We start from the raw sequence: 13,980 nt of genomic DNA, 5'->3' as shown, positions 1-13,980 counted from the left end.
TTGCCTTTAGGTACCTCTGTGGAATTCCCTAGAAAAAGGAAACTGAAGGCTTATGTTGCTGAACATTGCTTTTCATTCCTCACGCTAGCTCCTCTCTCCCTTTGAATACTTGACAAGAACCAGCTACCACACTCACTCAGTCTGAAGAGGGGTGGTCTTAGTTCTCTGCAAGGCCAAGAAATCTTGAACTCATCCTTGGGCTCCTATGCAACTTGACATTGCCAAGGACTAGAGTGGTACAAACCCTCTCCTTCCTTTTGAGGCTTGGAGGCCTCAGTGCACAAGGCTTTGTCCTTTCTTCCATGTTTCCTTGTTGGAGACCCTGCAGACTGAGAAGTAGAATGGGATGTTTAGGAAACCCACTTCCGTACATCATGAAGCTGGCAGGCACAGCAGGACATGTGAGACAGTCTCCAGGCTGCATTGCAAGCAGAACCACCAGTTTGTTGTCCCCTTGATCTCCCTGCAACCAGGTGAGATCTGCCTCTAAACCTACTCCAAACAAATAAGACTTTGGTGGAAAGATGTCAGTGCAAAGATGTGCTTTGGGCTAGTCAGCAATTCACTAACCCGTGCTGGATTTTTCCCATTATGATCTATATGCTATGCATTTGAACATCACATAATGAGGAAACCCAAAGAGTTGTCAAATTCATGCTGGTTACCCTCTATTGGCTCCTGCCAGATAGATACATATACCCTGGTGAGGATTACACTGATGAAACCAATCAATCACTCCATTCCTCTGAATCAACCCAAGTCATTCTTTGGTAAAACTTTTCAGGTTTGGGCACCTAAAACCAACTGATCCTCTAAGCAACATGTTTTTACCCTGTAAGTTAATGCAATTCTTTTTTGTGTCCATTACTGATAACCTTTGGAATACAGGGCTTTTTGCTGATTGAGTTGTGGACTGAAATCAGTAACATGTGGAGGGTGGCAGGGTAGTATTTCACCTCAGTATTAACTCTCCCCAGTTTCAATCATATGTCTCTCAGCATTATTTTTCAAAGCTTCAGCAGCCTTCAGATTCCACAAGCACCAAAACGTGGTGTTTCAACCCTGGGCACCAGCTTATGACTATGCTTGTCCTCTACAGTGTTACTCAGAAAAGGAGAACTGTTTGGGCTTGCTCTGTTTTGGGAAGGTTTAAGGTCTGGTTGCGATTGGACTACTTCCTTTTTGTAAAACACAACGCCATGTTATTTTGCTAAACATGTAATTTGCTTAATCACAACTACTGTGACAAGCCCTGAATTCTAGTAAGAATTCCTACAGTCCACCCCACTGTGATAATGGGAAACACACTGCTATTAGTGACTTATTTTTTCCTGCCAACTCTGTGCCAAATGAAGTCCTAAAATGGACCAAAAAGAGTCTTGACAGTTACACAAGGAAAAGAAAGAAATTGTTGTTCCTAAAAACTTAACAGTCCATTACATTAGATTTTTAAGCAACATTTAAGATAGAGTTGAAATCAAGATATACTCTGATTTCTCACCTGTACACAGACTGTGGCAGTTAAGATGTGAGGCAGTATTACTGGTTTACTCACTGTTTAATACTTACACAAACAAACAGTGAGTAATACTGTATAAAATGTCTCATCCTGGTTAAAAAAGAAAATCAATGAAATGTATTTCCATTTTAGTTTCATTAAGATATTTGGTTTCTTCTAATTTTGCTGCGTTCTAACTGGGATCAAATTGCCATACATTACATTAATTAGAAAAAAACATAAAAGGAAAGAAAAAGTCTTAACTGGTCCTCACTTCCTGGCTGCCTGCCTGTGAAGGTTGTGTTTGTCAATATGCTTGCTTCCGTCTTCATGTATCTGAACTGCTTCATTTAGCACACTGGGAGGACAGCAGCATGCCTTACAGGATGGCAGACACTACCCACCCCAGCCCATGGCGCAGACTTACATTCCTTTTCCCAGAATTTAATAACTCCAAGCAAGGTACAGAGTCTTCCGTAACGCCCTCCTAGGACTGCTGAGCTACATGAGGTTATGACAAGCTCTTAGCCCAAGAGGAACTTTACAAGATGACTCTGTTCAACACATAGTATTGAGATGACAACTCATACAAGTCTGTTTCTGGCGTACAGGTTACCACAGGGCATTCATATATGCAATTTTGTGTCAGCTTTTCAGTGGCACTTTCTGCAGGACATGTTCACATCCGGCTCCTACTAGAACAGTTTCCACCTCTATAGTGGCATCACTTGGCATTTTTGGACGACAGCACTGGTGGTGTCACAAGTTCCTTGCTTTGTCATTCCAGGTGCAGTACCTTCTTCTGCTTACCCTCCAGCCCCTGTCTATGCCACCAAAAGCAATGCATCAATGGGAGGGTGAGGTGTCGTCCAAGCCCAGAAGCTCCTTTACAAGTCTTTCCCCAAACTGTGCGCGGCTATACCTCGTCACATGGTAGGCCTCTGACATTTTGTAGAGGATGTAGGCATTGTTTATAGCGATGCTGATGGCAAACCAGAATACTTGCTGCCAGGTCTTGTTTGGTTTGTGAGAAATGAAATACCTAAAAAGCCAAGAGAGAAGGGGAGGGAAAAGCACTGTTCAGCCAAACACTTGCAGCTGGGATGAAAGAAATCACCACAGGCAGAGATTCTGCAGTCTCAAAGGGGAAGCAGGCCCAGGACTTAATACCTAATGCAAGTATCATCTTAAGAGTTTTTGTACAATGTATTTGACAGCCATTTACAGTTAAGTTGTGCAATTTTAGGAATGTATAGTAGTGTCTAGAAGAAGAAACTTCCTTGCTCTCAGAAGCAAAGCCTCAGCAACACTCTCCTCTACAGAATTCCATGTAAGAGCACCGATACAGACTCCTTGAGCTTATCCATGACAAACATCCACGTGATGGGAGCTGTGGGTCTGAATCCCTTCAATTTCTAACTAAAATAAATGCCTCAGGCACATTATGTTACAGCTTAGGGAAGATTGCTGATGCTTCTCCTCTTGTTTATCTCTGTTGCAAGCAAAGAATGATTTCTGCTGCTGTCAACAGCAGGTGGGAGGATGTGGGGGTAGAGCTAGAGCGTGCAGTGCTGGTATGTGGAGCAATAATCCATAAGGCAGAACTAGAAAGGATTGACATCCTTGTATTTAGATTGTGACTAAATCTAGGACCATTCTTTGGTTATAAAATTTTCAACTTTCCTACTTTCATCTTTTTAGTAACCATTTAAATCTACTACTTTACCTCTTTTTCATATTGATTTCCTCAGATAAAATCCCAGCATCAGTCTCCAGCAACAACCACCTCCTCTTTCATCTCTTCTACTGAATTCTTGCTGCCTTGCCCAGAACTGGCTTAGAAAAATCCCTGCTGCTTTTTCTCTCTTTTCAATTTTTAGTTCCTGAAACCTTCTGCACTTTTTCACTATTCCCACAGCCAAGCTTCACCACTGCTATTCTTGCTCATTTCTGTTTCTCCCTGCTACATTAAGAGCTAATATGAAGGACCACAACTGGAATTCAGAGGCTAAAAGACCAACATAATTCTGCTGTCCCGGGTCATCTAGATCAGCTTTACATCCGTAACTAAACATCTTTTTCTGCTGGCTCTAGTTGGGACAGATAATCACTGAAACACCACCTGCTGATAGGGGAGGAGAGCTGAGCTAGCCTCAGAGAGTTGTAAAGCTGGTAGACCCTTGCTGAAATCTCTGTTTAAGCCTTTAATTTGATGTGGCTGAGAACATCAGTCTGCAGGCTAATCTTCCCAACGCTTCTTAAAAGTCAAGATGAACATAAGTCTCAAGTTTTGTTGACAGGTGGATATATAGATAGAGCCAGAAACAACACTAGCAATGCAGCTCTTGCTCGTGCAGACTCAGCTTCTGATCTTTGACTTGAAACAGGAATTTTGTTAGATATTAATATCCTGAAAGCAGGATTGGGCCCTCAGTTGCATCTCAACATGGAGTACTCAAACAATTCAGCAACAGAGAAATATACACACACACATATTCTTACTTACTTGCTGTATTTGTCATCGTATTTGCAGATATAGCTGAGGTGAGCAGCAAAGGCTTCAACTGCCAATGGGCATGGAATTTCTCCACTTTTTCTCTTAATTATAACTCCTGCATCAAATAGAAACATAACAGTTTGAAATCCATAGGTCTAGCAATTAAAACATACGGTTTCTATATACAGCCTATTATAAAATAAATCTTATTGACAGTTTCTGATCTAAAACTGGGAAGTTCTCTGTAACAGAGACACTAATTTGATTTTTTTTTTCTTGGTAGTACACTGAGCAAGTGGAAGGGTAAGAAGAGGGGTCATTTGTCAGCTGGAAATGGAGAGGCATTAGACACAAACGCTTTTACCATAGGTTCAGAAAAAAACACACATGGCCGTGGACCCACAGCAGCCCCCTACAGGCAGTATTAGTCTTTCCTCTGTTAGTTCCCAATGTGCTGTAGTCATGTCTAGAGCTGTGACTTGCCAATTTATGCTTTGAGTTCTGAAGGTCCCAAATGAAGGTCCTTTGAAATTAAATCCCTTATCTCCACCCATGGAAGGCAAGAGCAACACTGCCTTCATGCCACTGGGTGTTAACTGATAAAGAAAGGAAAATACACTAAGCAGGAGGCAACTGGCTCAACCCAGTCAAGACAGAGGTGATGCTGGTGGGTGAATTGAAGGAGCCACAACCACAGTATCTTTGAAATGAGAAGCAGCCTCATTTGCTGCTATAGGGAGCCAGAGTTCAGATGTACGGTTAGGTTGCTCAGTGGCACTAAGCATACATTTCTCCCCCTGTGAATGATGCTTCCTGCCCTCCCTGGTCAGTTGGCTTGATATTTCAGCTCATCATGGGGGAAGACTACCTTGCTTACTGCAGAAATCTGTGGTAAGGCAACAAGTCCCCTGAACCTGCCTACCAATCCCTCTTTGCATAGGCAAAGATGTGATGCCTAGAGCAGGTTACTCCAAGAATGGGCCCCGTTCCCTCTGACCTGGCCTTCTCCAGTACTACAGCAGTATTTCTGAGTTCAACACTCTCCCAAGAACCCCCCTAGCTCTTCTCTGATTTACTATTTCTGTCCTCCATGTTTTCCCTATCCAGGGAAAGCTCCTTGTAGGAGGGAAGGTTGAATAAAAACTTACAGTATGGGAGTCTATTACCTAACTTTTGACTTTATGTCCCTCCAGGGTTTGATGGTCAGCTCTCCAGGGTGTGGGACTGCCTCTTGCTCAGTGTCTATGGCACACTGTCTAGTGAGGATCCCTATTTGCTTCCAGGTACAACACTATTTTTCTCCAGGTCTAACGAAGCACAGACTTGGTTGCATCCTTCCTCAGCATTCTTTCAATATGGGTACAATCCTGGGCTTTCTCATTTCTCAAGTCTTCAAACTCTCATTGCCCTTCTTTTGCCAACTCATTTTACAATCATCCCCAAAATGCTCCTCACGTTTTGATTACAGACTTTACCATTTTATTCCTTCATCTGGAAGTCTCACTCCATCCATTATCTCTGTCAAGCCCCCTGTGCTGTCCTAGCTGGCAGGCTCTATTCTGAAGCAAGATATATGACACATACTAAATGTCATGTTACAGCTGAGCCAAGCAGCAATTTATCTGCGGTCTTTAATAGTCTGATTTTACAAGAGGCCAAAATGATACCACCTCTAAATTGTTCAATATACTCTCACCTCTGCCTCCCCAAACTGGGTTTAAATGTACCGCAAGGGCTGGGAAAAAAACCAATCAAACAAATAAACACATCTTTCATTACATTCACATACTTATCACAGTGCTTTATTTTTTTTACCCTTTTAATGAGTCCTACAAAAATCTGTCCAGCATGAGGTAAAATGGGCTGATATATCACCAGTCTGCACCAGTGTTGCAACATCACTTGCCATCCCAACCTGGCTGGGCAGGTCAGGAAAGGGTGTGTATGTTCCTGGTGCCAGTGTTTTACAGAAAAATCCCTTCCTTTTTCCTCTTGCTTTCTTCTCTTTCCTCTCCCTCTCTACTTCTTGGAGGATTTATATTTCCTTTGCAATTTGCTTTGTATTCGCAACCCTTTAAAAAAAATGCAGCGGCAGCTAAGCTGGTACCATATACTCCCTCTCACTTTCTATTGTATTCCATGTAACATTCCCCTGTTTTGAGAATACAAATAGCTTTACAGGCACATTCTCTTTATAGCCTTCCCTATGCTTGTTTTGTAGGCATAGGCCACCTCTCCAGGGAAGACAAATGCCAGAGCTGGGTCATCCCTAGCTGCAGGTCTCTATGGCAAGCAGTCCCAAGCCAGATGACTCACCAGCACATCCGATGAGCTATTTCCCCTCCCGGTTCTCCCCGAGCATCGCTGTGTTCCTATCCCTGGCAGCACTCCAGGGAACGCACCGCCTGCGCTGTCTTTGCCTGTGTGCTGGAAGGAGTGCTGGCTGCCATGCTGCCACCACGGACAGCCATCAGCTTTTGGGTTTGAAATGTAGTCTCACAAAGGATGTTATGGAAATTTCCAGTTAAAACCATAAGCTTCCCCATCCTAAACCATACTTTTTAACATAATGCTTATATCCTCAGACCTTCTACTTCCTGGCTAATCCCACAGGCTGATTTTTTCAGGAAACTAGATTGTCACTGGACACTCCTCACTCCAGCTTCTCCTGAGCTAATAACTGCACAAGGACTTACTTATATAACAGCTTCATGCAATTGTGATGTCTCCACATCTCCCATCTTCTCACAAGGCACTTTCATGCTTCGCTGAAAATTTTCAGCAATTTAGTCATTGCATGTGTGTCCCAAGCTTTGTTTTCTACCTTTAGCTATTGTCTACTTAGCTTTTAAGTAGAGCTGGTCGGTGAAGAGTGGGTATGAAAGCTCTTCTCAGAAAGAAGCTACTTAAAAATATCTTGGGTTCAACAAGTTTTTGCTAAAGATATCATCCTGTGCATTCTGTCATTCTTGTCACTCTGTGCAGCAAGTGAGGTTACTGCCTGCTCCATCCTGCTTCATCTGAGGAATAGAAAAGATTGTAGCTATTTCTAGAATATAGTAATGGAGATGCTGGGAAAGTGAACACCAGATCTGGAGTGGAAAAACAAAAATGCAGCCTTTTCCCACAGATGGGGACATTTGGGTCAGCACATACCTGACCTGCTTTAGAATAAGGGTAACTTTTTTACTCTTTGTGGGTCCCAATCCCAATCACTTTTGGTTTTTCAGTTCTTCTGTAATACAGACACAAGGGAAAATTAACTCAAGTTAAGGCTTAAGGGAAATTAAAAACCCCACTGAATTTTGTTCTAGGCAGAAACTTCATGCTTGATAGCAGAGTAAGCAGGACATTTTTGCAAGACTAAAGATAAAACTCATCCTTTAGCATCTGAGATGATGTATTATGACACATTGGTTCAAAACATCTATAATAAATAACCTGCTGCATCTAAGAATAGTATTCATAGATCAGCTCTGACAAGTGTACTGCCCTCCTGGTGCCTCTGTCTTGGGTGGGATTTGCACTCCAAGTACAGGCAAGATTTACCCTCTTGACTTTCCTTTGGATTGCAATAAATAGCTCATTATTAGCTACATTCATCCCTTTTGTCATTCTGTTTTGTTTTGACCATGTCTTGCCTTACATTTTTTAAGGTTTTCTCTCCATGGCCTCCTCCACCCCTGCCAACATCTACCCAGTGCAAACACACACCATACATTGTCAAGCAATCCCATGGATGCCAGTTTCTGTCCTACCCTGTGTCGGTTTTATTCCCCTTTGTCCCTGCCTCCTCTCCATCCAATGCACGTGCACCAGCACGTTTGTGCTACAGGCTTTCCTCATGGACAGTAGATTCCTCCTCTATATTTACATGCCTTAGAGGACACTTTGGCAGTCCAGCTTTAAGGTGGTTTAAACTAGCTTTGCTGCACTGACTACGGAGATGCCAAATTAGAGGCAGGCAATCTGCTCTCCTGCCTTCCTACCGAGTCTCCATCTGTTCCCAGCTCTCCACTGGAGACTCTCTTCTCCCCAGCACCACTCTTTAAAAAGGCAGTCCCTGTTTTCTGCTCTGATTCACTGTGAACTATGTCAACTGTCCCAGCCAGCATTTGGTGAGCAATGTGTTGGACAGGTCTTGTCCCTCACAAACTACCTCACACAGTCCCAGGTTTGCCAAAACAGACCCAAGGTCAAGCACAAGAATAACAGCCCTCACCTCTGTGTGCTTCTTGTAAAGGATGCTGCCAGTGCAGAGTCTGCTTTTGTTTCCTTTTTTAACAGTTAACACTGTTAACTTGAAAACAGAGTATTTTTCTAGTAATATTTATGAATTAGAACCAAATGTTCTGTGCTATCTTATAAAAAACAAGTGACATGTAGTGATAACTCTTGTCCAGTTAGTGCAGCTGAATAATCTAATTCCACGCCCCCTGTGGGGAGCAATACTACTCTGGGGACTGGCTTCAGCAGGGTCCCCAAAGTGTCAGATTTCTTTCATATATGTGTTTTCAGCATTTGTGCTCAGACACTGGTCCATGTGAGTCACCAAGTCCTTGCTGTGCTGGACTGCCCAGCAGAACTCCTCAGGATCAGCCACACTTTGCTAAGGTAATGAGCCTTCTGGCAAGGCACTGAACAATACGCTAAGTGAACCTCTCAGTTTACCATACAGTAATTCAAGGCCTTAACTTTGCTTCTGCAGTCTGTAAACACATGTGAGAGTCACTCAGGATTCAGAACATGAGCGTACGAGATCCCTTTGAATTGGTGGCTTTACAGTTAAAGATTTAGGTTATTCTCACCTCTCTCACACAGTTATACATAAATATGAATAATAAAACTGAAAGGAATCTGAATAAAGATTTTCACTGAAAGATTAATTTCAAAGAGTTAGCTAATCATACTGCATCTTACAGAAGTTTCCAAACCTTCTTAAAAGCATCTGTATACTTTCACAAAGATTTCAGTGTCAAGAAGCTCTTTGCAATTTTTTGAACTATCCAAGTTATCTGCTTTGGTTTCTTTTCATCAACTGCTAGAATCAATTTAACATACAACAGGAAGCCTTAATCACATTTACTTCTGGAAAAAGATGTTTGTTTGTGACTAAGTTTTTACTGGATAGGATAAATTAATTTTAGGATCTGCTCAGAGCCCTAAGTACATCATGACATTTATTAATTTTTCTGTAGCAGCAATTCTGTAAGATGCTTTGCAAATGGGGCTAGTACAGTGTAATACAGCAACCATCTTCCCTTCTCTGACCATCAGCAAAGATACAATCTTTATACCTAAAAGGACACTGCTTCCACCAGCTCAGGAAAGGAGGTTGCATCATAGTAGGCTTTTAACCTTTGTATGGGAAAAGAGAATAGCTTAGGAAAACACAAAAGGGAAGTAATCACTACTGCTACTGTTTACCTAGGATATGACGATCAAGTTCTTTGGTCAGGCTGATTTTAAAACTGAGTGACCCATTTTGCCTTGTCACATAAAGCATGTGCACTTTTGAGACGAGCAGTAGGAACGTTGCTTACCTTGTTGAACTGGTGAATAGGCATTGGTCAGAAAACGAAAGTGCCCTTTATTATACCAGCAGATCAAGGACATGTTTCCCTTCATTCTTATTCTGTACTGTCCTCTGGACTGGGGAGTTTCAGGGTTGTTCAGCATGGATGGAGGTAGGCCTGTGCAGTCACTCTTCCTGGTGCTCAGCAACCCACAGCAGTAAATCTCTGCATGTGAACAAAAATACTCTCTATCAGCAAGCCATTGCATGGACCCTGAAAGGAAGAGCAGTGGAACGACTTTAATGACTTGAGAAATGCCAAGAGAAAGAGCTTGTCCTACAACTTTGCAGTTCCACTGGCCTTCCTCTGTAATATCAAAGATTTGTGTCCTACAGTAATGACTCTGGAAACAGAACCAAGTGCAGAAAGCCTGCTGTCTTGATAAAATGTATTGACACCTATTAAACATTTATGATGGAGAAAAATTCAGGGTACCTTCTCAACAATAACATCTATAACCTGTGTAATAGTCTTCACAACATGTTTGAAATTGGACTGAAAATAACCCCAACAATGATATGCATTATGAAACAAATCAGAATTTATGATCCAAGAGTCTCTGATGCATAAATAAAATAAAATGTGGAGAGAGCAGGGAGGTAGGGAAACATATAGCAGCTTAGATGTTAACTGAAATAAATTGTCCTGCATGACTCCCATAATGCTTTTGATCACAGCATACATAGCTGACAAAGTCCAGTTTAATCTATTGCTTTATTGTGCTGCCCAGTTGTTGATTTTCAGCTCACTACTCCTTGCACCTGCATCATCTGGTTTGCTAAGGAAATGCTGCTTTAGCAATGAAGAACCACTGAAACTGCTGGTTGATTTAAAAAGTGCATGTGCCAGAAGGATAGAGAAGGTGGAAATACAAGTTCAATGAAAAGAGATTTTAGGGAAAGGAGATAAACCAAGGTGCCCTAGGTGAATGAGCACTGATCTTGACTAGTACAGCCATCAGAGGTTGCACAGGTGACACGTTCTGCTGCTCACAAAAGCTTCTTGGTCTTTTGTGAGGTGAATATGTGAATGAAGCAATTAATGAAATCTAACACCACAAAACACATGTCAGCACAACTAGGTAGGCACAAACAAGTTTTGGAAACAACATTAATAATGACAATGGTTGAATTTGTCATTAGGTGGTGAAATAACAGCCTGTTTCTGTTAGCCCAAGAGAAACAGATCTTTTTGATCAAATTAACTGAACTCCAGGAAATCTTGGATGGGAATTTCCTCCGTTTCCCTAGGCTTTCTGCTAATCCACAAAAGTGGGAGGAAAACCCCAACAAACAAAGGCCATGGATAATGCTGACATCTGTGCACATCCTTCATATGGCAGCAGAGGCTTTTGGCAATTTAAAGCTCATCTGTCAGCTAAGTCTGTTTGATCAGATTTTTCATTGTGCTGAATTCTGCACACTGGACAATGGGATATACTTACAGGGGACATGCCAAGTCAGACTACCATGTCTGGTTTCCCCTGAGCATGTTGCCTCTGTTCTTGGGTTTCCATTTATGTGGCTTTTCTGCCTTTGTCTTTCTGGAATGACCTGAGTGCTTGAGTGACTTTGTACTCAGTTCATGTAGTGCCAGGCATGCCAAGCATCCCCTCAACAGCTCACAGATGCTACAGGAATACTAATATAAAAATTGCTAATATTCATCAATTGGTCCAGTTGCTGTGAGCAGATCTACACAGAGCTCCTCCATCAGAAATTTAACATGCTCATTTCAGAAGATCAACCAACACAACAATGGGGAATCTTCATTCTGAACGAGGAAATCTGTACTCCATCAGTTTTTTCTAATGAATGAATCAATCCCTCAAAATTTCTAAGTTCCTTCCACAAAAGACAATGAGAAAAGCCTGCAAACTTGCAAACTTTGGCATCAACATAGCAAACTTCTAGAAAGCTTTCTTCTAGTCAGTATTAAAATCTTCCCGCTCTGATAGTGGCAAGCATGAGAAGAATTTCCTTAGCTGCCTAAAATTTAGGACTCGCTGAACTCTCCAGGCAACTGCAAAGGTATAAAACCAAGCTAGTAAGTACATTATTCTGCTAGAGCTTCAAAACAGCAACACCCATCTCTGAGATCACATAATAATGGTAGCCTTTTCTTTAGCTCGAGCAATAAGCCTGCAGAAAGCTTCCAGCAGATGTTTCACTCCTCATGCAGAATAAAGGTTCCTCTCACTCCTGGGAACTATTTCCAGTCTCAGGTACATACTATGTAACTTTCCTGCTGCGTAGCCTAGAAAAGTGCAGCACTTCTGCACATTTACTAGCATCTCTCACCATGGATGACACCCTTAATCTGCTGAGTTTTTTAAAACCACTCAGTTACTATAGCAATAGAAGCAATAAAAATTATGCCCATCTGGCTCAATGAAGTTTTTGTGTGTAATTAAATCAGAATCACAACAGGTGTTTGCCACATACACAGGAAACATCGGAGACAGGCTGTCCTGGTCTGGTCTTTTAAAACTAACTGCAGTATAAACGCATACACCTAAACTAGCTTAGCAAAGATGAGGAAATGTGGTGTAGTCACCCAAGATTCACGCTGGGGTCTCCAGACCCTGGAGAGCTTGTGCTGAAGCCTGTTTCACCACATCTTCATTAGTACTATATGCAAAGTTTGCCTGAACAAGTTCAGGCAAAACCACAAATTCTGCACTCATCCTGCATGCAATGCTGGGTCATGTCAGAGCTAGGGCAACTGGGGGGGGCTATGTGGGAAGCAGGCGAGAGCTTGCTTTAGTCAGTACGCTGGAGTTGCAGCATCCTGCAAAGCTTGTGGGAGTGCCATGGTCAACCAGGCTGGCAGCTCCTGCAGCTTTGCCAACCCCAGCTACTTTGCAGGACAGAGCCAGCTGCTTCTGCTGGTTCAGAAAGCGCAAAAGGGACTTCAGGGAACCCTACGTTAAAGAGAAGCATGGGACACAGGGCTTTAGGAGGGGCTGTTCTCTGTAATGGACAACACTAATGCTTAGAAATAATGAAAACAGAATCTGAACTATGAATGAATGTCACAGCAAGTAACAATGACAGCTGACTGCTCACAGAGCAGAGAATTCGGGGCATTTCAGTGCAGGTTTCCAGTTCTATTAAGAGGCCAGAGAAAGAAATGCTTTGTATGTCCCCTGAAAAAAAGAGGTCTATTCAGGCTTTTTATTTTGAAAAAGATCAAAAAGCCCTGTCTTATTTTCTGAAGTTTTCTCAGCTCTTGGTATCTTCATAGGTCTTAGAATTACGTTCACCAACATCACCTTATACTACTAGGTGCATATTCTCTACTGTGGTACAGTGAAGGTGCTACACAGCAGGCTTTCAAATGAAGAGCTGTGGATTTTGCAGTAACGCATGTGTGGGTTAGGGTTAAGAAAAGCAAATGACAGTTAAGGTTCCAAAAAGGTCTTCATTGAATCACAGGATCCTATGGATTAAAGGGTATTTCAGGTTAGAAGGGAACGTAGGAGGTCTCTAGTCCCATCCCCTGCTCAGAGTAGGGTCAGCTCTGAGGTCAGATGGCACTGCTCAGGGCTTTATCTTGTCTGGGCTTAAAACCACCCAAGGACAGAGACTGCACAACCACTCTGGGAATCCTGCTGCACCGCCCACAGGACAAACTTTACGTCTAGTCTGAACTGCTTTTTTTTTTGTTTCAGTTTGTCTGTTGTTTTTGTCCTTCCATGATGCACCACCGCAAAAAGCTCCATTCAGAGAGTCATAGAACAGTTTGGGTTGGAAGAGTCCTTAATCATCTAGTTACAAGCCCCCTGCCATGGTCAGGGACACCTTCCACTAGACCATGTTGCGCAAAGCCCCGTCCAAACTGGCCTTGAACATTTCCCACTTCCAGGGATGGGGCAGCCACAGTGTCTCTGGGCAACCCGTGCCAGTGTCTCACCACCCTCACAGTAAAGTTCTTCCTAATATCTCATCTAAATCTACACTCTTCCAGTTTAAAGCCATTCTCCCTTTCCCCCTTACTACATGCCCTTGTAAAAAGTACCTCTCCAGCTTTCTTGTAGGCCCCCTTTAGGTACTGGAAGGCTGCTATAACTCTCGGTAACCTCCCTAGGGTAGCATAAGGCTGCTGTTGGGTCCTCTTGAAGCCTACTCTTCTCAGGCTGAACAAGCACATTTCCCTCCCCACAGCAGAGCATGTGGTACTGCCTCTGGTCAGGCTGGTGGTTCTCCACTGAACTTACTTCAGTTTATCAATTACTTTCTTGTACTGGGGGACATGTTGTCCAGAAGCGTGCTGAGTAGGAGGCAATTATCACCTCCTCTATGTAGCCTCTACAGGCTACAGACCTGTTAACGCAGCCCAGGAGGGTGTTGACCATCTTTGTCGCCAGGGCTGCTCATGTTCAACTCGGTGGCTACCAAGACCCCAGG

At 42.8% G+C, this 13,980-nt stretch overlaps 1 protein-coding gene across 2 annotated transcripts in view; it reads right to left on the bottom strand.

Annotated features, from left to right (window-relative positions):
* Window positions 1–1,597: 1,597 nt before the first annotated feature.
* Window positions 1,598–13,980, bottom strand: part of PGBD5 (piggyBac transposable element derived 5) — a 65,933-nt gene continuing 53,550 nt past the window's right edge. Inside the window, exons 5-7 of one of the 2 annotated variants that reach the window (XM_057407017.1) lie at window positions 9,539–9,784; window positions 4,005–4,110; window positions 1,598–2,540 (exon numbers count right to left, since the gene is read on the bottom strand). In XM_057407017.1, coding sequence (XP_057263000.1) covers window positions 2,345–2,540; window positions 4,005–4,110; window positions 9,539–9,784 — 548 coding nt within the window. In that variant the 3' untranslated portion in view covers window positions 1,598–2,344. The remainder of the gene's footprint in view (window positions 2,541–4,004; window positions 4,111–9,538; window positions 9,785–13,980) is intronic. The other variant, XM_057407018.1, reaches the window with a different exon arrangement.

Source organism: Pezoporus wallicus, unplaced genomic scaffold (assembly GCF_028554395.1).
Source record: "Pezoporus wallicus isolate ANWC-B61680 ecotype Strahan unplaced genomic scaffold, APGP_CSIRO_Pwel_v1 scaffold_6362, whole genome shotgun sequence".
NCBI lineage: Eukaryota > Metazoa > Chordata > Aves > Psittaciformes > Psittacidae > Pezoporus > Pezoporus wallicus.
Note: the sequence above shows the minus strand (reverse complement) of the source record. Positions and strands in the feature narration are given on the sequence as shown.